Source organism: Agelaius tricolor, unplaced genomic scaffold, assembly GCF_023055355.1.
Source record: "Agelaius tricolor isolate 1412-34295 unplaced genomic scaffold, bAgeTri1.0.p SCAF_1, whole genome shotgun sequence".
NCBI classification, from domain to species: Eukaryota; Metazoa; Chordata; class Aves; order Passeriformes; family Icteridae; genus Agelaius; species Agelaius tricolor.
The window spans coordinates 49,844,060-49,869,649 of NW_027269261.1; the positions used below are offsets into that span (position 1 = coordinate 49,844,060).

Here is a 25,590-nt window from a genome sequence, read left to right on the forward strand (position 1 = left end):
GCCATTCTCCAAACTAATCTTGTGCTTGGAGTCTGCACCAGGACCATACACCAAGGCTGCCATACCAATCTTTCCTGCAGTACAAGTTATATCCTGGTGTGCCCAGTGTTGTCCACAGCATTTTTATTCAACTTGTTCCAGACTATCATTTTTAATTTATACAGTATTAGACTACAAAAATCTCCATCTAGATAAGTACCAAAGGAAAAAATCAGGGAATATGACACAACAGTCCATCCACTAACAGTTTTACAAACCATTTAGAAAACAGAGAAATTGCATACTCAAAAATACAGTTCATAAGACAACACAATGTAAGCCCCATATTTCAACAGATAGCACCAGTAGGTATTTCTTTCATTTTCAGTTACTTAATAATTATAATAATGGTTTAATATTAATAAAGCAACTATAGAATAATTGCTTCCATTGTTTCTTCTGCTATAATTTCTTTTTGGCTTCTGTACTTCCTTTTAAGGTAACAGGAAAGTTTCTAGCATCTTGCTCAGGACATAATTCTGTTCTCAGAACAGTGGGATTTTCTGTCTTGCAGAATTTTATAGGCATGTGTATATATTTATAAAATAGGTAGGAGGGCTGAGTAACCTTAATTTTTTAACTGTCCTTCCTGTCATTTCAGAGGCCATGGTTGGAAGTGGAAAAGTCACTACACCCAAGCATTTTCCTTACTCACTTTTCTAACTTCCTTGTAATAATTCTTCATGACTGCTCACCAAAACCTTACTTGAAGGAGCAAATTTTCTGTAGCAGGCATGGAATTACACTTTAAGACTAGTGGGCATCTGACACCAATCACACTGAAGATCATCAGCCCCTACTGGGATTAACAGCACAGCTGGCATGCCCTTGACCTTAGCAAAACCTTTGCTTATAAAAAGAGAGGGACGCTAATTTTAAGTGAAAAGTATTTCTGTTAGAAGGCAAAATAATATCCTGGGCACATTAGAATTCCACTTCTATGCTGCTACAAATATACTATATATGCTTTCAGCCTCTGCCGGACTAGTGGATCATCAAAATTCCCCTTCTCAATCAGTTTCATCTGGACTCCTGCAGGAACACAGAGAAAGAAAGGTCTATAAAGCAACTGAGTTATGCAAGCGAAAAAAAAAAAAATCCTTTCATTTTACCTCAAACATTCTCAACTTGGGCATAATTTCCTCCAGTAGTTTAACATCTTTGGAAATCTTGACCTTTAACTTGTCCCAGCGTCCCTGCACATCCTTGAACTCTTGCATGTAGGTGTTTTTTATATCCGAAGATGCATGCTTCTCCAAAGCCTTTGTTTCTTCAGCAAGTTTATCTACCCTGGGCTTCTGGGCTTCCAGTGTCTCACAAACTGTCTATAACAAAAGGAAAAAAGGCCTCCTTCCAGTATTAGCCATACAATAGGTACACACTTACATATAAATCCAAGTGCATTAAAAGTTTCATTGTGCAGATGGTCAAAAGTGATACTTGTGCAGACTCAATGAAGAGTGATACTCCAGTTACAGCAGTTATTGCAGCAGAGATGTCCAAACAACCTTTTAAACAGCAAAACCTTCAGCTGCTGTACTGGTGCAGCAGCAGAGACTACAGAAGGGGTAGGAGAGCTTGGCCACAAGCTCAACATGCGCAGGCATCTACGCCTCCCATGTGCCATGCCGTACTGGCACTCGAGTCAACAAAGCAACAGCTGTGCCACACTGCACTCTCAGAGCAAACTGCAATGCAGACAGACTAGGGCCTCAGTATGTTCATATCCCCACAAGTTTGCTTTTTAAAAGCATATACAAACCAGCTGAGAGTGTTCTGTGAAAGTGAAATATAATTTCTTAGTTGCAAAAAAAAGCTCTGGATACTCAAGTTTTGAAAACTACTTTCCCAGACGGGATACAGGGAAGATGCATTCTGAGTATATTCACTATGACATTGGTGATATAAAGAGTCACTTGATTTGAAAGAACTAATTTACTAATATGAAAAATAACAGCTGAAGGTATAAGCCAAAACATGAAAAATGCTGCCACTTCATTGAACTCATCATTCTGATTACAGTGCTTCAAATTTGCTTAAGAGAAATGCACAATGAATGCATTAAATGATTATTAATTTAATGGATTTAATTTTCTAGTATATATACTTAATATGTACAAGCAGGATGTGTGCATACATATTTTGCTGTATTTTTACTGAGGAAGACTTTTTTTAAAATGTTCATGTTCTCAAATCTATTTTACATTTATCATGGTTTCTTTTCCTGGAAAATGTAGCAATTCCTCTAAGACAGGTAGAGAGGTAGCAATGAGACTGGGAAGAGGAATGTATGTTTCAGAAAACAAGAGCATTCTGTGCAGGAGACCACAGATGAAGCACTCAGCAGTGCTGCTACAGGGCAGAGAGAGCTGAACAAACCCCAGGTCCACAAGCAGCTCCTCATATACAGTTTGTTCCCCTCTCCTGTCATACTCTAACGTTAGTGCACCTACACTAGCATAGTGTGTCCTTTCAGGGTAATTAGTCTCTGAAGAAAACTGGGCAGAGGCAGGAAAAGACAAGCCTCCAAAGGCTAAATGCCATTTCAATTCATGTAGCATATGGACCAGAAAACCTCCACCACGTTTAAACAATACAGAAGCAACACTAAAGAGACAGCCAAAGAATCAAAGCTTGTTTTAATCTCTTAGTTCAAAAAAACCACAAAGCACTAACAACTCTGTTTACTGGACTTCCAAAAATCATCGCTCTGCTGAATAGAGAAGGATATTGCACCCAGCAACCAGAGATCCAGAGCTCCTCCAGCTCCTGCAGCCTTATTAGGCCACCACACAGGGAAAAACACATGCTTCTGAATGTGGACGGTGGTAGAGCAGGCAGGGAAGAATTTGATTTTTTTTCAAACAAACAAACAAAAAAGGGGAGAAAATACTGGAGATGCAGAATTCTCTCCCTGGAGAGAGGTACATCCCTGCCTCAGTACCTGGTATTTGCAAAGCTGCTGTCATCTATAAATTTTTGTCTACTTTATAAGCACGGCTGCCCTTTGATAGGCAGTCTGGAGGTCAGAGCAGTACAGTTACTCTCTCCAAACACCTGAGCAGGATGGGTTCGTTAACCAGCTGACGCTCAGACAGCTTAAAGCCAGCAGACCCCTCACACCTGGGTGAATATACTTACCCAGTGCTTGGAGGGGAGGGTGGAAAGCCTGCAAACCACAGGCCCTCCAGAAGGGCAGAGGCAGGGTCAGAGGAGGTCACCCTGCCCCAGGACAGAATCAGGCCAGGCACAGGCATGACTGTGGTATGGCTCAGGCAGGTGCAGCTCCCAGCTCCTCGTTTTCCTTACAAATGCACTCAGCAACAGAGGAGCAGACCTTGGATCAGGTCACTAAACTGATCCAACCCAGCCTCTAGAGGGGAGATGCTCTTGGAGCCCTAACAATTGTTTTGCAACTCCTGAGCACAGGAAGAACATGCAGACCAGAGAGGGCCTTTTAGGTCCTTTTCCCCTGGCTGAGCAGCCCCAGCTCTCAGCCCCATCTCCTGTCACAGGCAGCATGAGATGCTGTGAAGTCTTGCAGGCTCAGAGATACCCAGCCCTCGCCTGGACATGTCCCTCAGCAACCTGATAACTCAGCAAGCCACCTCCAAAAGTGAGTTGCACACCCACATCCCTGACACCCCTCTGAGCAGTGTTAGCTACCCACTGAAAGCAAGGCAGGAGAACAGAGGGTGACAGCAGTGGGGTAACCTCCTTCCTCAGTGCAAAGGGGAGAGTTACCTTGGCCTGCTGCAGGGCGCTCTCCACCTTGCTGGGCTCGCTCAGGCCACTGGCAATGCAGTGCTGCTTGCCCTCCAGCTCGCTCAGCACGTCCTTCAGCCGCTGCAGGGACTCCACGTACTCCCGGCTCGGCTGCCTTTCTGTCTCTGGGACCATGGCAAAGAGAAAGGGAACAAAATACTAAGTAAGGAAATGCACTTGAACCCAAATCATAGGAGATGTGAACAACTTTCCAAGAGTTAAAAAACTCTTCAACAGATAGCATTGTTTTTCCTCTAAAAATATTATATATAACATACAAGTATATAGAATATAATAATAAATATGCAATTACAACCTTCCAAAAATTTTACAAACTCAATCCCATTTTCAGAAATTCTTTTTATACACTTAAGCACCTAATTTGTTTGGGTGGGTGGGGTGGTAGAATTGGTAGCATTTAAATTATATGTTATCATACCAAGAATAATCCATAGTATTTAGAATATATAAACCACCCAAATTTAGTATTTTGCATTTTTAAGCTTTAGACATATCTACTTTTTAATCTACAAATACACACACACTGATATCTACTATATATAGAAAACACAGTATAGCAAATACAATAGCCATACATTACATATTAAATTAAAAACACACTCTATATATAGGAATTATATAAGCTAGTATTTATAAATATGTGGGTGTATTTATATAAAAAACATATTAGCATGGGCTTGTGTTTTGCTTGCATTTTTACATTTTTTAATATATTTACCCACACAAATATATAAAAATAGCAGCTTTCAGCCTGTTGCCAGAACAGAGACACCATCTAGGAAGAGTTAAAAGGGAATTAAAGTTTGGATGGAGTATCTGCTTGCCATTTTCAACCACATGTCAAAATTTGTTCAATCCAGCCCCATGTGGAATCCCAGGCAGGAGGCAGCACCTCACTGGCATTTCAGAAGGAAAACAGCCAATTGGAATAACTGCAGCAAACAGGATTTTACCTATAAGTCCTGTACTGTGGTATGCACATTCTCTGGCCCTGGATTCCTAAGCAATTTTGTTACTGCCCCAGGTGAAAATTAATCTAAGCTTTGTTCTGACTCAGCAGGTAGCTTTTCAACAGCTTACTGTCAGAACTGTCCTACCTTTTATAAAAATGAGTCAACATTTTTGAGAGAATCAGAGTTATCCAGCTCTCTATTCTCAAAAGGCCAGCTCAATTTAAAGAGGGGGGGGAAATTAATAAGAAGCCTATAGGTGCATTGTCACTAAATGACAGAAAATCCTGAAGAAGAAAATAGTTAAAGTAATTTCCCAATGACAAAAATATTGAGTCAATTCCCATCTAAAAAATGCCTATAGAGTTGAGACTGAGTAGCTTTCCATGGGGGAATTTCCAGAGGCTCAAAGAAGAGCTATAAGAGGAGCTGGCCTTCTGTCAATCAAGGCCTGCCAAGTTCACAAATGCCTAAGTCACACCACCAGTTGTTTCCACCAGTAACATAGCTCTGGAAGTTTTTACCTTGCAGAAATTCAACTATGCTGTAAATAAACAGCTAAAACTCTGAACTGACATTTCCCTCTGTTCGTCAGCAGTGTATCTTCTCAGCAGGTTGTCTCATTCAAAAGACACACAAACACAAATTTAATGTGTTAGAATATATGTGGTGTTTCTACCAAGCAATAACTGGTTCAAGTAGATCAATAACACCTCAAGCGATGCGTGACACAAAAAAAAGTATTTTTCTCACAAGATACATAGTTACCAAAATACAAAACACTAATGAAATTACTCACAAGTACATGAAGTCAAAACAGCTAAAAAATAATAACTAGTCACAGTAAGAATGAAAACATCCCCTTGTAATTAGAACATGGCTGACAGATACTTCATTCATACAGTTTCCTGCATGGATATAATTGAAGCATGCAGGCCTGGTGCAACACATTGTATAGATGTCCTAACAGCTTAGTAATTGAGCCTATTTTTACTACATACAGAATGTATGTAATGCTCTTCCATTTGGAACTGTTAATAAAACACTTCCTCAAATTACTCTGAAACAAAAACTAAGGGAAAAAAATCTCTTACAAGTCTGTGCTGCTGCTATTCAGCTGTAAAGTATTACCAGAACTACATATTCCATGCACTACATTTAAAATCCTTTAAAAACCAGCATGACTGGTTTGAATGCTCATAATGAAATTTATAATGCAACAACAACCCAAGTAGAAACTGCCTGAAAAGCAAGCCAGATTCCAAATCACTTCAAAGATGAAATTTCAAAAAGGAATTATGTATGAATAATATGCTCAAAGCTATGAAAAAGAATAAATTTCACATGTGCACTTTCATTTTACAAGGTTCTCCTAATAGTCTACTTTTCATTTCTAGAATTTCATTACAGAACATTTATTTCTGTAAGTGCCAGAGAGAGACAGATTTCTGAGCTATATTATCCACCTTAAATATGTCTTGCTAAGTAGCTAAATGAGGTTTCAGGAATGTTGCATCCTTGTATAATCATTTTAAACACCATGGAATGATAGATTCTTGAATTGTGCACAGAGGAGGCCACATCTTTCCAGGTGAATAAAATAATTTGGTCAGTTTGGCACAAAGCCTAGCATAAACACTAGAAAAACTGTACCAGAATTCGATGAGTTTTCAGTCAGCTCAAAACAAACAAGCAACAAAAAAAAAATCAAAACAAAAGTAAGCAGGAGGCTTTATGCTAATATATGTATTTATGTTTATTTACCTTTCTTCAGCTGTTGGTGACATTCCTCTAGTTTCTGATGAGTCAATTTGAAGTGATCAAAAAAACCACTCAAGTTCTCCTGAATGAAATTTGGAGGCATGGGCTGAGAGGTGAGTGTCTTGCAGGTGGCTTTCAGATGTTCCAGCTGTGGACTCAGGCTTACAAGATGACTTAACTCCTGCTGTAAAAGAAAAACCAAAACCAAAATTCACACTTACCCTGTAAACACAAAGATTTTAGTACGCTACTGCAGCACAGTTCATCCACATTACTAGAGTGACAACACTGAAGTACTTCTGTGACAGATTCTAAAATCTTCCAGTCAAGTCGGGTGTCCTGCATAGATTTAGAAACTAGGCCAAGCTCTACTGGAGCATCCTGTGCTTCTGACAGCTTCCATTCAAAATCAGCAAGTTTGACCAGACTTACCTGACATAAGTCTTTTAGGACTGCTGAGGACTGGGATGCTGAAGAAGAGGCTTTTTTAAGCCAGTCATCCTTCTCATTTAAAGTCTTCTCAAGCTCATTAACTTCCTTTAAATAAGCATTTATGTCTTCCTGGTACTTTATCTTTCTAGCCACTTCTTCTAGATTTTGAACCACATCTTTCCACCCCGACAAAATTTTCTCCATCACAGATTTTATATCCACTGTAGGAAGTCCTTCTACAAAGAGTATACAAATTACTGTTGTATTAACTGCAACACATTTCATTAACAGGCATTTAACCTTTCCTTTCTTCAAATAAAAGTGCACTTTCACTTTAATACACAAAACACTTTGATCCCAAGTCCAATATCTATAAATCTATACTTATTACTAGCACCATTTCAGCTTTATATTGCTAGTAAAACATAGAGTGAGATACTCTAATTTTGAGGAAAGACAGAGAGGGATTTTTTTGCTGAACCACTCTAGCACAAGTAGAGCCCAAAGCTCTGGTCAGGGCAGCCAGCCAGCTTTCACAAGAGCACTTGATGACCCTGCTCCACGGATGTCCCTGTGCTCACATGTTGGCCATAGGCTTGGCACACCAACACCACAGAAGCCACAGGGGAGCAGCATGCAGAAAAGAGCAGTCACTGCCCTTATGGCACAGCCTGTACCTGCCTCAGGATAAAAATGGATGTAGGCACAAATATGCCAGTACTGTGCATTATTCCACACAGGTATAGTAGGGCCTAGGTCTGGAAAAAGGCTGCAAGCCTGAGCTGGACAGAACATACTATCAGACCCTAACAAAACCAGGGGCTGTAGATAGGTTACTTTCTAGAGATCCCAACCTTTTAGATGACAATCAATTAGAAAGCAAATTGTTGACCTTACTCTTTGCTGATACAAAGCAGCTTTTCAACTATGCATTTCTTGTTATGGTTAACACATGCTGGTTTCATACCATGACCTATCATATCACAGCTAAATGGGTTTGTAGAAGAAAGAGGAAGGGAGGATTACGTGCTGTTCAGGTTTGAAAACAAGCAACATCTAAAAATTTTTATAAACCAAACTCCAGGTCAAATCAGTGGCTTTCAGCCATCAACTTAAGGGCAATAGCACCCACTGTAAAAAGCTTCAGCAGCAGCAGGCAAGGAGGGGAGGACTAGACATGCTTAGTAAATTGGGGTATACGAGCAAAGCATTGGATTGCAAAAAAATCTGATTGCTGAGAAATCAGATGGAATTCATAATTTTCCAAAAGGGATGCTGGTCATTATGCAGGACAGTTGATACCATCTTCTCCCCTGTCTGAATGCTACCAGTGATGACAACTTCACCAGAAGTCAAGCGCACAGCAGATCTAAAAGATTGCTTCTAGATGATATGAACATCTCTTATAGAGATCTCATTCCACTGATGGATTTTTTCAATATGAAACAAGATTTTGGCAAGGTTTAAAGATTCAACTTTCATGGATGTCAATTATAAGATCCCATGGATAAGGGTTTTAATTGGCAATCAATCATTTTCCCAATCATATAGACTTCTCTCTTGCCTTTGAGCCATAGATTGTGACTACATCATTAAAAACACAAATAGTTTTTACAAAAATAGATAAAAATACGAAAAAAGAGATAGACACATATGTATCAAATTTAAATTTGGCTTTAAAACTTTCACTTCTCTCTAGCAGTTGTTTTAAAACTTTTACTTAAAATCAAACCACTTCCTTGAAAGCATGTAACTAGCATTGTTACTGAAAGAGAAATCATTTCTTAATTACCCCTTAAAAGACTGCAAATGAACACATGCACATTAATGAATAATAATATTGCTTTTCTAAAAGCTTTAATTAAAAAAAACCACATAACTAACTAGTAACAGTAACAATGACCAATGAAGGAAAGAAAATGGAGGGAGAGGGAAGGAGATAAGTATTTCAATATTATTTCCCAGTAACTCAACTGATTAAATCACAAAAGAGAAAAACCTCCAAGTCGCTTACCCTTTCCCATTTGATCCAAAAGAATGTGTCCACTTCGTTTCAGTTCATCTAACTTCTGGCTTTTTTCAGCTTTTTCCTTTTCAATCACCTTCAAAGTGAATCCCAAAAGAATATAGCGGCAGCAAGGGTTATTTTCATTGACTTCCCTCTTTCACCCAGTAATATCTATTTTCCCACTACTACCCAAAACACATCATTGTCTTGGATACACCACCTTCTGAGCTGCATGTTAGTTCTGCTTGTGCAGAAAACAAATGCAAAAGGAGTCACCTCTCACAAGTAGCAGGCATGTGAGAGATTAGTACTACAGCACCAGGAATAAAATATTAATGGCTTGATGATCCCACAGTATGAAATAAGATATTGGGACAACAGTTAAAACAAGACACTTGTGATCAAAAACTCAGCTGTAATTCTCAATGTGAACCAGTGGAGAAAAGACTCTTCTTAATAGCCCCTTCATTTCTACAGTTTCTACTGTGATTTCCAGTAGAAGGCACCAACAGACCTGTTCCCTAGAAGTCCAAACAGCAAGAACTATAGCCCATCAGTAATCCACTTTCATAAGCTCTAGTGCTTTACTCTCACAAAGATTTGGAGAGGGACATTCTCCATGACTACCAAGATTTTTAAAGGAAAAAGCTCCTCCCACAAGTTATGCATATTGGTGAATATCCCTTTGTGAGTCAATCGGTAGAAGACATCCACAGAGGAAAGACGAGCTCCTTGGCCACAAAACCACAACTTCAATATCCTCTGTGATTACAACACAGTATCTCCAAACTAAAATCCTTTTGAACCTAATGTCAAAGGTCATTACTCTGGTTTAGGCTTCCTACAGTACATTCAGAAGCACGCACTTATTTGCACAGCTGGGAAGAACAAACTCTGTCCTATCCACTTACAGTCCAGTCACTTAAAAACAGTGCTGTTCATGGGAACCTGGTGTTCATCTCAGGACCTCTTTTTTAAAGAGCTATAAACATTCTTAAAGATCTATAAATAAAATATTGGGATAGTTGCTTTGGTTTTTATTTCCAACAGTACTGCCATTCCAAACATTCCTACTGACACCATTTTCCCCCAGAGCACTATGGAGGAGCCTCTTTATAGAGATTTTTAAATATTGTTTTTGATTTCAAAAGCAGATTCAGGTCTGTTAAAGCTCCAGCAAGTCTTCATTAACAAAGAATGCTCAAGAACCAGAAAAAGGCAAGAATACATTCCTGACAAGGAATAGAAAATAAAATGGTTATTTCACAGCTCCCACAAGATTCTATAAAATTATATAGTCTGTCTTGCCGGTCAGCAATACTGTACACAAGATGTAACAATCAGGTTTTCTCCAAAATTAATAGAGCAAACAACATGTCCAAGCATTATAACAACAAACCACTTTGGACCCTGGGTGGTACAGTGTTTGAGGAGTGTCACAGCATGATTCAAGGGGTCTCTGAGCCCCCCACTGGCCTATCTCTACCAAAATGATATAAGTGGCATCAATCAAGGCCATTTCCAACTGTGAAACATTAAACCAAAATATGCTACTTAGTGTAAAAGATAATAATCCTGAAGACAGACATTTTTCAGACCTCCAAGGGAGACATCAGTAATTTATGTTTTTAAAATTTCCCATGGATTATGCAACACCACCAGCAAAAAATGTGTCCAGCTGGTCAGAGATTTCCATGTATGCTGAGTTCTGAACCTATTTAACTGAGGGACTTAATCCCCTCAAAGCATGTGGATCAGCTCACACCTCCAGCTGACAGCCAGCTTAGATACAAAGTAGAGTATTCACTGAAACATGCTCTATCTCCCCATTTTACCTTCAGTTTTTCTTTCATGCTTGAAGTCTCTCTCATCTTCTTATATTCTTTGATGTCTGTGGCCTGAATGGCAGATTTTGATTTTGAAATCCAGTTCAAGAACTCAGTACTTTCAGCATCAAACCTAGTTTAAAAGGTCAGACAGTGGTTTGTTTTTTGGTTTCAGTCACTCTGTCTTAAAAATCAAAAGTCTTAAAGTTCAGCACATTATTCAATCCCAAACCAGCAAGGCTTTACACAAAATTCATGCTCCTCATATTACTACTCACAGGAAGTAGAGACAGACTTTTAAAAGCCGACTATAATAAAAATTATACCCACAGTATCAGCTTTCAGGAACAAATTGAGAATCATTGTGCAATTTATTTTACACATAGCTTCACACAAATTATAACCATATCTTTTAATATGTTACAAAACAGATTTCTCAATGCCAAGTATTTTGAAAGTAATAACTAGACCTCAGGAACAAAACAAATAAGAATTGCAGTTCTAAGTTTCAAACTTTTGTCTGAAGGAAAAGCTAACAGTGGCAGTGACAGCTGACAAACATTTTTGCACACTTAGCTGACAGAAGATTAACTTCTGTCTTACTAGTTTTGTCTACAGTGCACACACATCTATTCTAACAACTTTCTTACCCTCATGACCTCTAAACTACAACCTACCACCACCAAAAAAAAGACCCAATCAACTCCCAAATTAACCAGTACTGTACAGAACTTGGACAGATACACTGTACAGACCACAAGTCAGGTTGTATTACAATTACATTACTTAACAAATCCTAACATGGACTAACAGCACCCCAATAAATCCAATTGTCAATCCAAGTTTCCATGGGGAAACTGGCAAAATTCCACTTACTGGTCATTTGTTGGTTTCAAAAGAAGTAAATGGAAACACACAAAAGCACCAGAAACTTTATGACCTATATTTACTACCCCTGGTTTTAATACAGTTTCAACTCTAGGAAAACAGATGACAGATAAATCACTTTTGCTTTCAAAACCTATAATAGTTTCTACAACTCAGGAGACAGAGAAAGGACAGATGGCTGCTGACTACTTAACTGCCTTTTACATTACCACCCCTACCAGAGCTCAAAAGGTCTGACCAGAGTCCTCAAGAGGGTTTGGGCAGGGTTTTTACCCCTTCAAACCTTCCTTCCTCCTCCAGAAAAAAAATTAATTAAAAAACTCTTCTTCATTGTTCAAACACACAGTGACTCCCTAGTCTTGATGCAGCCTCTATTTTATCTCTGAATGATCTGACAAAGATTTAAACCAGTGATACTTCAAGGAAATACTCATTTCCTCAGCCAAGCACAAAAAGCAAAATGTTGAGCACATAGCATTTAATTTTCTAATTTATATTGAAACAATTCCTTCCTTGCTATTTAATAACAAGAATTCAACACAAGTTATAAAACACTCTTTGGCTTAAGAGGAGAGAAGTTTCCAGGAAAACTTGATAGCAGCCTTCCAATACCTAAAGGGGGAGGCTACAAGAAAAATGGAGAGGGACTCAAAGGGAAGTGTATTGATAGGACAAAGAGTAACTTTTAAAGTGAAAGAGAATATATTTAGATCACATATAAAAAAGAAATTCTTCAGTATGAGGGTGGTGAGATACTGGAACAGGCTGCCCAGAGAAGCTGTGGATGCTCCATCACTGGAAGCCTAGCATACCAGACTAGATAAGGCTCCAAACAATGTCCATTAGTGGAAGGTGTCCCTGTCCATAGCAGGGAGGATGGAATGAGATGATCTTTGAGGTCCCTTCCAGCCCAAATGATTCTTTGAGTCTATATATGCAAATGAGCACCACCCACCCCAAAAATACTTGTCAAAGGAGACATCAGTGCAATATTCTTATTACTAAACACAAGATAAATGGAAAATGTTTCTGGGCATCTTTTTTTGTGTGGTTTCTCCCATTTTCCGATATGTTTTATGAAAATTAGAAATAAATAATAATCAAAATGCTTGACACTTTCACACCATCTCTTTAGCAAAGATGAGATGTTTTGCTTAAAGGAAGTAAATATAAATATGTCTTTTCAGCAAAGGAGCTGAGGTACAAAGGACTGAAGACCTGCCTCTATGAGAAACAAAACACTCCTGTTTTCCTTTGAAATTAATGGAACCTACAGGTTTTCTGCTGCTCCGAAAACAAGGCTGTACACAACATTCCATTCCCATTCAAAGAATCACAGAATTGTTAGGGTTGGAAGGGATGACTGGAGATAACCTAGACAAGCCCCCAAGCCCAACCTCACTCTGCAACTTCATTATTGCTCACTTGCATAAAAAAAGGATCAAAAGTCAAGACAGTCTCTGTAGTATCCAATGAGCAAGGGGAAATTGCAGCGACATGTACTTACTTTTTCTTTGCTTCACTGTCCCCTGGAATTTGCCTTTTCTTTGGGAGTGGTGGTGGGGGCAATTCCTGTCTGGACTGTTTAACCACTACCTGTTCCTTCAATGGTGTTTCTGCAGCAGTCTTCTGTGAAACGTGTGACATTCCTACGCTTCCTACAGCTTGAGTTACCTATACAAAATAATTTAGGGCAAGGATTATGTGCCATTTTTACACAAGCTGAGTTGCTTTTTCTTATTTTCTTTTATTCTGTCATAAAAGCCTGTTCATTCGCTCCCACAAATGACCACATTGAGCTGTCATGAAGCACATTTATCATATTTACACTCCAGAGAAAAAGATCATGGCTCTCATTTTACAGATGGGAACCAAGCATCAAAATTCTCAGTTCAACTAGAATCGTGCCAGTCCAAGTGAACTAAAATTAACAAAAGAAGCATTATATGTATTTTCTTTCATCATTTCTTCACAAAAAGAACAAAGGTACTTGGAGTTTATTACTAGCAATTCTACATTTTGTACTCTTACTCTATAAAACAAAGCCTAGATCTCACGAAGAGCTGATACACAGTGAATTTGTCCTAGCTCGCTCAAGTCAATAGAAACCTCCCATGCTCTTTATCAGGTTATAAGGTAAGTCCCTGGAGACTCAACCTATAAGTTCCAAGTATGTGCTTGATATTTAAGGGGAGTGAAAGGATAGAGACAGGAATTGGCATTCTCTAGTGCTTTGACTCAAACATAAGAACAAATTAAAACCACATGGCTGAAATGAGCCCCTACCCAGACTGCACAACTCATTCACTATACATTAAATGGATCATGAATTGGTGCCATGGTTTTTACCATAACAACATATTAATATCACCAGAAAAAGCACATATGAGTTATAAAGCTGTCAAATAAAACCCTCACAGAATCCAGTAGGAGTTCTGTCTAAATAAAAACATTACCAAGCACTCAAAACACTAAAATAAACATTGAACAATCCAGCTTGGCTATCATCATTACATGTCAAACAAACAACTACTCTATTTTCAACAGATGAGAAATCATACTCACAGAGCATAAATACTTGTATGACTCCCATTTATTTATCTATTCTGGGGTTTGGGTTCTGCCTTTGTTTTCTTTTAGCATCAGATTTAAATCCAGTCCCAGGACTCTTAAAATGTTTAAAGGCATTTGCATTGACTGATAATACATGGCAAGCCTGCTTTACTCATCAGAAAAATGAAGCTTAATCTGTGTGAGAAAGGAGTAATAGTACTGGTCAGGTTAACAACTTGGGCTTTTGGAGACCAAAAATGCAGGCAGCTTTGTCGGCCCCATGTGAAAAAGCACTCACCTACCTCTCTAGCCTGATACCTGGCCAATTTTGCTTACACAGTGAAGTTTGCATACATTCAAGTCATACAAAAAGCTAAAAAGTAATAAAGCCTTGTAAATACCTGGTTAGAATAATCCTCTAGCTTCTGAACCAAACAGTCCCACCTCTGAGTTAGCTCTTCTTGATCCTGATCAATTCTACTGGATGCTTTGCCATTCCCAAGGATTTGGGCCACATCCTGACCGAGTTCATTCAGCTGGTCTAGTGTTTGTCGTTTCATACCCAAGTCCTCTTTTAAAATCTGTAGTTAAAAGAAAAGATTAAAATAGAGCATCAATTATTCTACTTCCCCTAAGCTTTAATTCCATGGCTAAAAGGCAAAGGGGATTGAAAGGGTGCTGACAGGGTGAAAAATGTACTACCTGAGCCAGATGAACAGTTCTTTTGTGTAAAAAAGCACTAACAGACACTCTTTTTCAAGAACACATCCTTTAACCATCTCCTAGAGGAACCAGCAGTATCTCTTCAGTAACAGTTACAAATGATTAGTTCAGGTACAAGCTGCTCCAATGAAATAAAGGAAACTCCATACCACAAAGCTATACCTTGGAAAGCACAGCTGACTGGTGGCCTGCAATAACATCCAAACCTCTCAAAAATCTGGGATAGCTGTTTCAGAGTTTGGCACACCAACAAAGAACAGCCATGGAGTAAATAGTACCTATGTTTTAAATTCAAGTGCAAGAATCTGCATTCACAGCTCCTACTAGGGTCAAACTAGTTATTTGCCACTCATCTAGGCTATGAGATTTGATGGGATAGGGCAGGATATCAATACTCACTGCTAGTTTTCGAACATTCACACTCAGGTCTGTTTGATCTCTAAAGTTGCTTGTCTGGACCTTACTCAAAGCCTCTTCTTTCTCTGTTAACCAAGCTTTCAATAAGCACTGTAGATCATAAGAAAAATAACACAAGAAAATACCAAGATTGTCAAACAGCTATTGACAATTGCTTCTTTAAAATCTTTGCATTCAAAGCACAGTTTTGCAGTCTTTATATGCTGGAATTTCAATTGACTTTAACAAAAATAGTACAGAAAAGAGTACAAAACTATCAGATTAGGGAAGCAAGTAATACTTCCAGCAAAACAATTTCAACAAAACCATTTCTCAATATATCAGAGTACATCTCCCCCAAGTTATTTATATAGCAAACAGATATCCACCATAAAGCTAACATAGGATTTATAAATCATAATAGAATATATCAAAATGGCATGCATGTGTTCTTTTGTTTTCCACCCTTCTTCCTCTGTGACTCACATGCTGTTACAAACATTTTCTCACAGAAGTGATACCACTGGTAATCCATATTCCTTTTAGTCGAGACAGTTGATGAGAGACTCAGATACTAATTAGTGACCTCCCTGTTTATGATACCTACTTTCAATTGCAAAACAACTTCAGCAAATCCTATTTCAGTAACTACTGGAAACTGGAGTGGTCTGCTCTAAATAGACCTAACTTAGGGATCTTTAGTTTTTTCCTTTTCTTTTGCTGCAAGACCTGCCCGGTCTCACTTCTCTTCAGTCACAGAGCACTGTTGTAGTAACACCAGCAATAACTGGCATCAAGTACCAGGAAGGATTTTATGTACTCCACATTATGTTCCCACATAATGCTGCTGCTGGACAGCAACCTCCATGGACAAGAATGCCCACCTCTCTATCAACTTCAGCTGCCCAGCCATTGGTGCACTGCTGTTCCTCTCTGTTTAAAAATAAATCACGTAGCAAGACAGACCTTTTTGTTCTTTGAACAACACACTTTACAACAGCCACCAGGTTCCCCATCCTAGCTGTATATTTTTGGCATTGTCCCAGAACTTACTATAGCAACTTTGGGCCACAGAGCTAAGGCAATTTAGATTTCCAACATAAACCAATATGCAAAATCTACACACAGAAAATATGATGGTGGTTGAAATGCCATAAGGCTGTGAGAAAAAAATTATAACACCACACACTCTCTGGAAAAATCATGCTGGCATCCCAGCCAACATATTTTATGCGTAAGAGGAGCTCAAAAACCCTTCATGCGTTAGCTAATTTCTGCTAAATCAGCAGTCAAAGATAACTCTCCCTAGAAAACTGAAACATAATTACCACAGTGCTAAGAAGTCTCTGGCACTGATTGAGGAATTTGTTTCCTGAGTGGTAAGGATTGCGTTGACTTGAAAATATGGTGTACAAGAGCTTTCTAGGCAGCCACAAAAAGGCTGATGCATCACTGTTGCTCATCTCTCCGTGTGGTTGGACAAAATGGAAAATGCTTGTTAGAAAGTGTTTTAGTTACTTTTGTGTTATGAAAGTGTTTGTATTCACTTTTTAAGTAGTTTCAGACTTTAATTTTTGTAAGTCACGTGATCATTATTGTGCATTTGTAATTCAAGCCCACTAGTAATAAATGAATTGTTCAGGTGAACAATGAGTACAAAAGGCTCATCTAAACCAGCTAAAACAAACTTCTATTTATCTAGAAGTTCCTCTTTATTTGCTATCTGAGATTATCTATTTCCTCTTTATTTGCTATCTGACATTCTACATTAAGCACACTGATTGCTTCAATTTACAGAGCAACATAGCTACACATGAATTAAAATAAGCTGAGTTCAAATGTTCAACTCCAACAGAACATGGCACTTCTATCAGTTTTGTAATAGTCAAAGAGCAGTCCCCAAACAAATGTAAGAGTGGAAAAGGATGTTGACATGATGACAGAGTCATCAAAACTAAGAGCACTTGAAGTCCAAATCTTGAACATATACAGCAAGGATTTTGAGGGAATCCTTTTTTTTTCCAATTCCGAGTTATCATGCCCAAGAGTTACCAGAAAACATTAGCACACAATTTTCTGGATACACATACATAGATGACAAGGCATTATTTTAAGGAAACATATATAAACAGATACTTGACAAGGGATAAACCAGAATCTTAACCTTGGGTCTGTATTAACAACAAGGTCACATGAGCTACAAATCAGGGTTTCAATATACTACAAACAGATATGGGAGAGGTAAGGGAGAAACACACAAGGAGCCCCAAAGAATGCAGATAAAACATCATTGTCAAAGAAACCAGGCTGCAGCTGATACCAGTAGCTATACCAGCACTGTTCTACTTCTTTCAAATGTCTAAACAATCTCTGAGAACTGCCTTGTTTAAACAATAGCTTACAGTGATAAATATCATGTTTAAGAAAAAAACAATTTCAGTAAAACCTTCAAAGTAAAAACATAAAATATTTTCATCTGAGAAATGAAACAACCTCTAGTTCTAGGCATACAAACAGCATATGTAGCTGTGTTACCATATTTTTAATGCCATCAGTTACTTGTGTTTGAGCAGTATTTTTTATGTAAAATACATTATATCAAAGCAAGAAAACACTTCAGTATTGCACAATTGTGTACATGTGTTCATGCTCGAAGTACATATACGTTTATTAGGAAGATTTCTGTAATTACAAAACCACCCGAGGAAATGGAAAATGGCAATGAATTTTCTAAGTATCGCTGATATTCCCACTTCTTGACCATTTTACAAGATACCTTGGAAATTACTTTACAAGGAGTATATAAACTATAAACTTCTATTCTTAAACTTTGGAAAAATACTTCTATTGCACTTCAGAACTATTCCTGTCCTCAAAGAACACAGGGAACCCAAACAATAATAAATTCTAGGCTTTCAAGGTTTTTTCCCATGAAAAGAAATCAATCCTAGTAAGAGCTTTGATTCTTTTTCAGTTTGTTTTTTCCCTTCCACAATCAACCAGTCACTCTGAAAAGCTGAACAGCTACTCACCTGTTCTTCCAGCAGCTCCTGCCATAAAAGCTGAATTTCTTGCAGCTTGACCCGCCGATCCTCAGTCCAACGACAAACTGCTGTCCACCGCTCACCCAGCCTCTACAAAAGCACAAAACACTCAGAAATGATCACAAACCTCACAAAGAAACTCCAAAACCAGATAGTCAAAAGTGTGATTTCTGCTTCACAGTAACTCCTTTCTATATTTTATGAACTTCCCTGTCCATTATTTATATTGCTGTATTGCACAGAGATGGAGATTAACACTTTCAAAAACATTGACATATGGCCTGAACTCTGATTTTGCTCAAGTCTTTGCGCTATTTGATTGACATAAAAATGAATGAACAAAGTAGCACAAATTTTGTTTGAAAAAAAATCTGTCTCATGTACTCACTGTACTTCAGGTTATAGTCCTAAGTGACAGGAAAACACTTCATATGATATTCCCTAGATAAATTGTGTTCATGTCTTCCAAGTATTTCTCCTATGAGATTTTAACTTTCTTAGGAAAACAACTTACATGAAATAAGAGTTGTACTATGAATCTTCCCATTTAATGAAACTGCTGAAAGGATATACTACCAAATTACTCAAGTCATTGGGAATGCAAACAGCTTGACTAATCAGTAATAGAGCTTGAAAGTCACCAAAGCACTTTTGCAGGTTTTAGCTTGAGCTGATTTAATAATTCTTTAAGTCATTATTGCTCCTAAAGGAAATGTTATTTTAAATTACTAAGATAAATTGTCTTTAAACACAAAAATGTTGATTAACAAATGTTAATTAATGTTGATTTGATACAAATTTTTCAAGTGCCTAATAATACAGTTTTAAAAAAAAGGCTCTAAGATTTTACCTGCAATTGTTCCTCCAGAATAGCTGTTGCACTTTCCCCACTGCTTTCATCAACAATGACCACCATGTGTGTTAGAGAGTTGACCTTCACCTGTTCTGCCTCTAGGTCACTCTGCAGGCTCTACAAGAACAATTCAGAGGTTACCAACTTTGAATGCATTTAGTAATCTGCTATTTTGGCCACAGTTACTACCACAGCAGCTGTGGCTAAAGAACTTTGGTATTTCAGATTCAACAGCTAAGCACAGATTTTACCACTGGCAATCACTGCACAGTTTAAAATCTGTAAGCAAAAGGCTGCTAGAAAAGAACCCAAACCCATTCTGTTAAAATGCTGTAAAAGATGGAGTGCTTTCAGTTGGATGCCCCATACTTGACTAGGAGAATCACATGACAACTGCAATGACTTTCCATATGTTTGATGTTATACATAGGAGAGCTTAAGTGTTTCTACACATGGCTGCTACTGTTAATAAGCAAGCAACATAGGGCATCATTAAGAACACTCATTTTTCAAGAGTTGACAATATAACTTCAAAAGTATCAACAGTGCAATAACTGACCATAATGCTCCTAAGATAATAGTTGAAAACTGCAGAAAACATACAGCTCAGATTAGTTTAAGGCAATCTGTAGATTTAAATATTCATACAACTTCTAAAATAACAGATTCAATTGTTAAAGCCTACTAAAAATATCTCTGTAAAATCCACACACCTTTACAGTACTGTAAATGTCACTTTTTATACCAGCATATCCTAACCTACTGTATGAAACACATGCCTCAAACTCTCCAGACTTTGAAAACAAAGGACAGGAAACTACACAGACTAAAAATACTCCAGTGTTCTTGTTCTGTGAGGTATGTCCCATGCTGGGGAGAAGGTCAAACCTCAGTACTGAGCATGAAAACTAAAGCTGCACCACAACAAATATCAAAAGGACATCTTTCTCCTTCACAAAAACATTGCAAGGTAGAAAGGCTGGATTTGCACCCAAAAACTCAGAGAGAAAAAACACTTCCAAAATACTGCACACATGAGAAAGCAGTGTCTAAGCTCTCCCTTAGGATGTGATCCCTGCAAAAGCAGGGACTGGAATTGGTGACTTGGAAGGCCCTGATGATTTTGACCCCCACATTATTTTAATGTGCAGGTCTCAAGCAAGCTTTAGTAATGCCTGCCAGTAATTAAGGGCAAGTCTGCCCACAGTCCCTTTCATACTGTTCCTCACATCAACAGTTTACCAGGAGAGGCCCTATTCTCTCCACAAAGTAAGGGTAACAATTTTCCCTAAAGGTTTCATTTCCTGCATGAAGCAAATAGAACAGCTCCTGCTAGACACAGTGCTTGGGTGTTAAGTTAAAGCTTCTAATTCCTTTCTACAACATCATCCTTTTCCAAACACCAAATACAGCCATATATGACTCTTGACAATCAAGTTTCTCAGTCAAGGAATCCACCAACATACACATATTTCAAATATTTCTCTTATACATACTACATAACAGCAAAAGGTTTACCTTATGTTCTTCCAGCTGTTTTTGAAGGGACTCCAAATCTTCTGCTAGGAGCTGAGATTCCATCTTCTGAATGCGCTCCTCTGTGACCGTCAGCCAGTCAGACAGCTGCTGCAGCTGCTGCTTCTGGAGCTCCATCAGCATGTCGTGCAGGCTGCAGGGGGAAGCAGAGTTACTTCAGACACTAAGTAACTCTGCTTGTGTCTAGAGGAACTAAATTCTAGTTCATATAGGAAAGAAGCAAGGCCATACATAAAGCTGTTACCTATCACCAAATAAAATTTTCACCATTTAGCTAAGGAACACAGATAAGTATTCTTGTTTCTTTCTCAAAAAATGTTCATTAATTATGCAATTTATATCAGAGATTGTTTCTTCCAATGTGCTGCTAATAAAGCCACTGCTGAAAGTCACAACAAACACAGTTTTGCCATTGATGTCCAGCTCTTACCTTGGTAACCCATATGTAGGGAAAAATTCTTCTAAAAGCTTTTTAATTATGTAAATACCCATAGATATCCACATCCACTATATGCTTTATTGAGAAACTTAAATGTGTTTCTCATATTGTTTCAGTAGTTTAAGCAACCACTGCATTTAAATACCATATAATTAGTCTGGCACATCTACATAACAATTCACAGAATACTTTACGTAATGACCAAAAAAAAAACCCCCGTCAGTTATACATTTCTTTTGTTTCACCCTAAAGTATGAAGGAGGGTTTTGTGTCACAAACTGAAATGTTAATTCTAAAAAAAGTCTTAGAAAGGGATGCAAACCAAATTCTCCAATACACAGCAAGCACCAGAGGTCAGTCCTGAACCTCTAGAAGCAGCTGTGTGTCATGAACTCACCGGGACTGCCTGTCCATGCTCTCCACCCTGAGTTCCTCCCAGCGGGAGTTCAGCAGCAGCATTTGCTCCTGGATCTCAAACTCTTCTTCAGGTGACAGATTTCCCTGGGCCACCAATTGGTTTCCAGCCTGCAGAACATTGCCCACACTGCTCTGGTGTGCAGTCAATTCCATCATAAAACCCTGGAAATGGTACAAGCAGACACGACTGTGAGGTCCTATCAGAGTTTATGACTTGGTAAATATCCTAAAAACCTATATTGTTTGAATCAGTGCTCTAGAAGGAGCTGGCACCATCACATGAATGACCATGGCAGACCCATTCCTTTCCTTAACACAAGATTTCCCATGCACTACAAAAATTCTGGATCCAGTAAAACAGAGAAAAAAAAGCTGACCACCTCAATGAAAGCTCTGTTGGGGAGAAGAAAGCCTTCAAGCAAAAACACCAAAAATATAAAACAGGAATTTACCTATGGCCAACAGAACATAAAACAACATCTGAAATATATTGTAGGAAAGCAATTAGAACCCTATGAGTTAGCAACATATATTTACTGTAAATCCAGAATATCTCTTCTTTTGCTTCATGGCTTTAAAACTGTAGCACAAGGAAAAAATTCCTCCTATTGATCAGCATTCAAACTCTATATTCGATTTTATATAGTAAGCTGGCATGGGAAAAAACTAAAATATCTAACATGTCAATCACCTTCTAGCAACATCAGGACATTTTTTCAGATTTAGAACAAAGTCAAACCAAAATTTGTAAAAAACAATAATTTGGAAGCATCAACACATGTTTCTGAAACAAACTATCCTAGCCATCACAGGAGGACCACTGAATAAATTGACATCATTGTCAATTTCAGCATTACCCTTATTTAACAGCAAGTGGCATAAGGCTGACCAGGGTTTTTTTTAATTGCCAGCAGGGAAGTACACCTTCGTCTGAGATCAAACTGCCTTTGTATTATGCACACCTGTAAACCAGTCACCAAAGGCTGATTTAAAAAAAATTACATTAAGGTTTCAAAGCATGCTTCAATCTAGGTTCTTCTAAAAAGAAGAATTTCACCTTGAATAAAGGCTAGGAAATGGAAGTGCTGCAGCTTATTTACACACACAAAAAAAAAGAAGCCAAGTCACAACAAGAAGAATTTATAAGAGAAGCTTACTTCATGGGTGGAAAATTGTTCTTTGACTTCCTCAACATCACCAGATATTTCCTCCTGTTCCCGAAATGCATCCTCAGCTGACAGCAACCACGTAAGAACTTCTTCCAGAGCAACTTGGTAGCTATCCAAGTCCATATCCACCTCTGTCACTGTGCTGGGAGTCTCTGCTCTAGAACTGTCCTGGTCTTCTTCAAGTGCCACAGTCTAGGCAGCCAAGAGAAAAGAGATGTCTTAGAAGTGCACAGAAGATGCCCTCCCAAATGGTATCAAAAACAGAACAACTAAGATCTCTTTCAAGCTTTCATAAAATGTTAAAAAAAATTGTTGGATAAATTTTAATGAGAAAGGCCTAAGTCACTATACTAAAATTCAAGTTCATTAGTAAAGAACCTGAATAGAAAGTACAACTTTAATCTTGCTCTGTCAACAGTGAATCTCAAAACCAACCAAAACCTCATCACTACCACTAACCACCACAAATTCCATGGAAAATTCAGTTAAAGACTGTGGACTACCCTCTTTAGCTGATCAAGACGTATGAAACAGAGGAGAAGAAAAAAAAAAAAAAGGCAGCATAATACAAATGGAATTTTATATCTCAATACACAAGATTTTTGTACATGTTTCAGAAAAGAAAAAGGAAGGAAAGCAGAAAGACTGAAGTTAAAGACAAAGAAGTTGCTATGATTTTTTGTATTTTCCCAGTAGTGTTGCCCAGGACAGAAGGTATAATCCAGAGAAACTGACAATCATGAAGATCAGCTAAAATTACAGCTCCAAAAAAGAAAGGCTGGCTTTGATGACAAACACACCTGCTGCACGCTGAATTCTCCATCCTCACATTCCTGCTTGTATCTCCTTGGAAGGGTTTCCACCTCTCGAATGTCTTCCATTGTAACTTGCTTAGGAAGGACCTCAAACAAAGAAGTCAAATACATAATAATGGACTTTTTGTCTGGAAGCTGTACAGCAACATCTGCATCAAAAAGATAAAACATGGGGAAAATTTTTTAAATCATTACATAGAACACAGGTAACAATTCACATATCGTCCTGTCAAACAGCCTTTCATAAACTTTTAACTTAGAGACCAGTTGGGATACACATTGAAAGTACCATGAAGGAGGAAAAAAAAAAGAAAAAAATAAATTTTCTACATTTGGAAGTGAATCCACATTAAAGTCTTGATCTTTTTGAAGTAAGAACCTAGACATGAAGTTGCTAAGGAATAAAATCCATTTGAGGAAAATTATTCTGAAGCATCTCCCAAGCAGAAATGTATCAAGGACAGTATCCTACATAAACAAACATTTCCACTTAGGCTCTATCCCCCTTCCCATTGCCAGTCAGGTGATTTTCTCATTTTCCACACTGGAAAGAGTTTCACTGAGCCAGGTTGACTTCTCTTGGGTTATGAACAGTACCCATTCAGTGAATTTATTTTTTTTTTCATAAGAAGATGGTGCTTGTCTCACAGAATGAACCTTTAGAGGCTCACTTAAAGCAGAGCAACAGGTCAGTATTTTTAAAAGGAGCCATAAAGGTTTCCTGGTAGGCATTCCTAGGCAGCTACTGCTACTCAGTGTGTGTGTAAAGAACAACAAATTCTGAGCTCTTAAACTGCCCCATTCTACTGCACTACTGCACCTGAAAAGAACACACCCTTGCAGCACAGCTCCTACCTAAAAGGAAACAAAGTCAGCATACCAACTTCACCTTCCTTACACAGTCCCTGAATGGAAAGTCAACCCAAACCTTAATATTCAAAACACCAAAGCCTACACATGTACATCTGTACTCTTACCCTAACAAATGGCATTTGCTTAAATCCAAATTTTAAAGTTTGAAATTAAATAGCACTGCACAAAGCTGATAGAATTGTTATTCATACTTAGTGTCAATAGAAGAAATTTCTTTTACGAGAGCTCAAAAAAAGCTTCTAGTCAAGTAAAATAACTGTATCCCACCTTCAGGATCCAATAGTTTCTCTATTCCTAAATGGTTCTTGGCTATGTTGAAAGCATTTTCCAGTCTCTCAACTGGAGACATCTTTGTAACTTTATCCCAGCTGAACAGCTCAGGTCTAAAAGTGAAAGCAAAACAAGAATGAAAGCAAATTTATACATAAGAAAAGCCCATACCATGCAGAATATCAAGTTAGGCATATGATAATAGCTACCCAAATAATATGTTCATACACATATATACCAAATACCAACATAAGTGCATGTACACAAATGCAAAACAAAAAGCACAATTCTCACTTATTAGTGACAATCTCATGACCACAAATTAATTGACTGCATGCTCACAGCAACATCCACTTTCCATTCCACATCCTAAACAAAGTCATTGACTAAACATGAGATCAAATACCACTAGCAAGAACACATAAGCTTTGTTTAAAATGTATGCCAGAATCAGTTTTCCTCAGCTGTTTCTTTTACAGCACTACTATTACTACACATTTTCTGCATCAAGCACTGCTGGGTAATCAAGAGTCACTCTGTTCCTGGAAAACCTCATTCCAAAATTGTGATGTGGCTCAGTGACCACCCCAGGCCATCACAGCCAGGAGAAACAGCAGTCTCCACCCCACTTGCTCACTCTTCCCCATAGTCTTGTTCCCCTCATAACAAACAACAAACAACAGCCTACAAGAAAACACCCCACCCCAAGTGCTCATGAGGCCCAGTGCAAACCAGGCCAAGGAGCTGGTCAATTTGCAGTTTCAGCAGCCTTCATCTAAGATCAGTTTTAACCCAAGGGCATCTCCAGTCCA

General features: G+C 38.3%; 1 protein-coding gene across 4 annotated transcripts in view; it reads right to left on the bottom strand.

Moving 5' to 3' along the window:
• The window catches only part of UTRN (utrophin), a 339,422-nt gene that overhangs the window by 235,889 nt on the left and 77,943 nt on the right, over positions 1-25,590 (bottom strand). For 3 of the 4 annotated variants that reach the window (XM_071433386.1, XM_071433405.1, XM_071433379.1), the window contains exons 8-23: positions 24,776-24,891; positions 23,621-23,784; positions 22,809-23,012; positions 21,632-21,813; positions 20,778-20,928; positions 19,257-19,376; positions 18,395-18,496; positions 15,366-15,473; positions 14,645-14,824; positions 13,198-13,364; positions 10,812-10,935; positions 8,983-9,070; positions 6,969-7,204; positions 6,540-6,720; positions 3,784-3,929; positions 1,152-1,364 (exon numbers count right to left, since the gene is read on the bottom strand). In XM_071433386.1, the coding sequence (XP_071289487.1) occupies positions 1,152-1,364; positions 3,784-3,929; positions 6,540-6,720; positions 6,969-7,204; positions 8,983-9,070; positions 10,812-10,935; positions 13,198-13,364; positions 14,645-14,824; positions 15,366-15,473; positions 18,395-18,496; positions 19,257-19,376; positions 20,778-20,928; positions 21,632-21,813; positions 22,809-23,012; positions 23,621-23,784; positions 24,776-24,891 (2,482 nt within the window). The remainder of the gene's footprint in view (positions 1-1,151; positions 1,365-3,783; positions 3,930-6,539; positions 6,721-6,968; positions 7,205-8,982; positions 9,071-10,811; positions 10,936-13,197; positions 13,365-14,644; positions 14,825-15,365; positions 15,474-18,394; positions 18,497-19,256; positions 19,377-20,777; positions 20,929-21,631; positions 21,814-22,808; positions 23,013-23,620; positions 23,785-24,775; positions 24,892-25,590) is intronic. The other variant, XM_071433396.1, reaches the window with a different exon arrangement.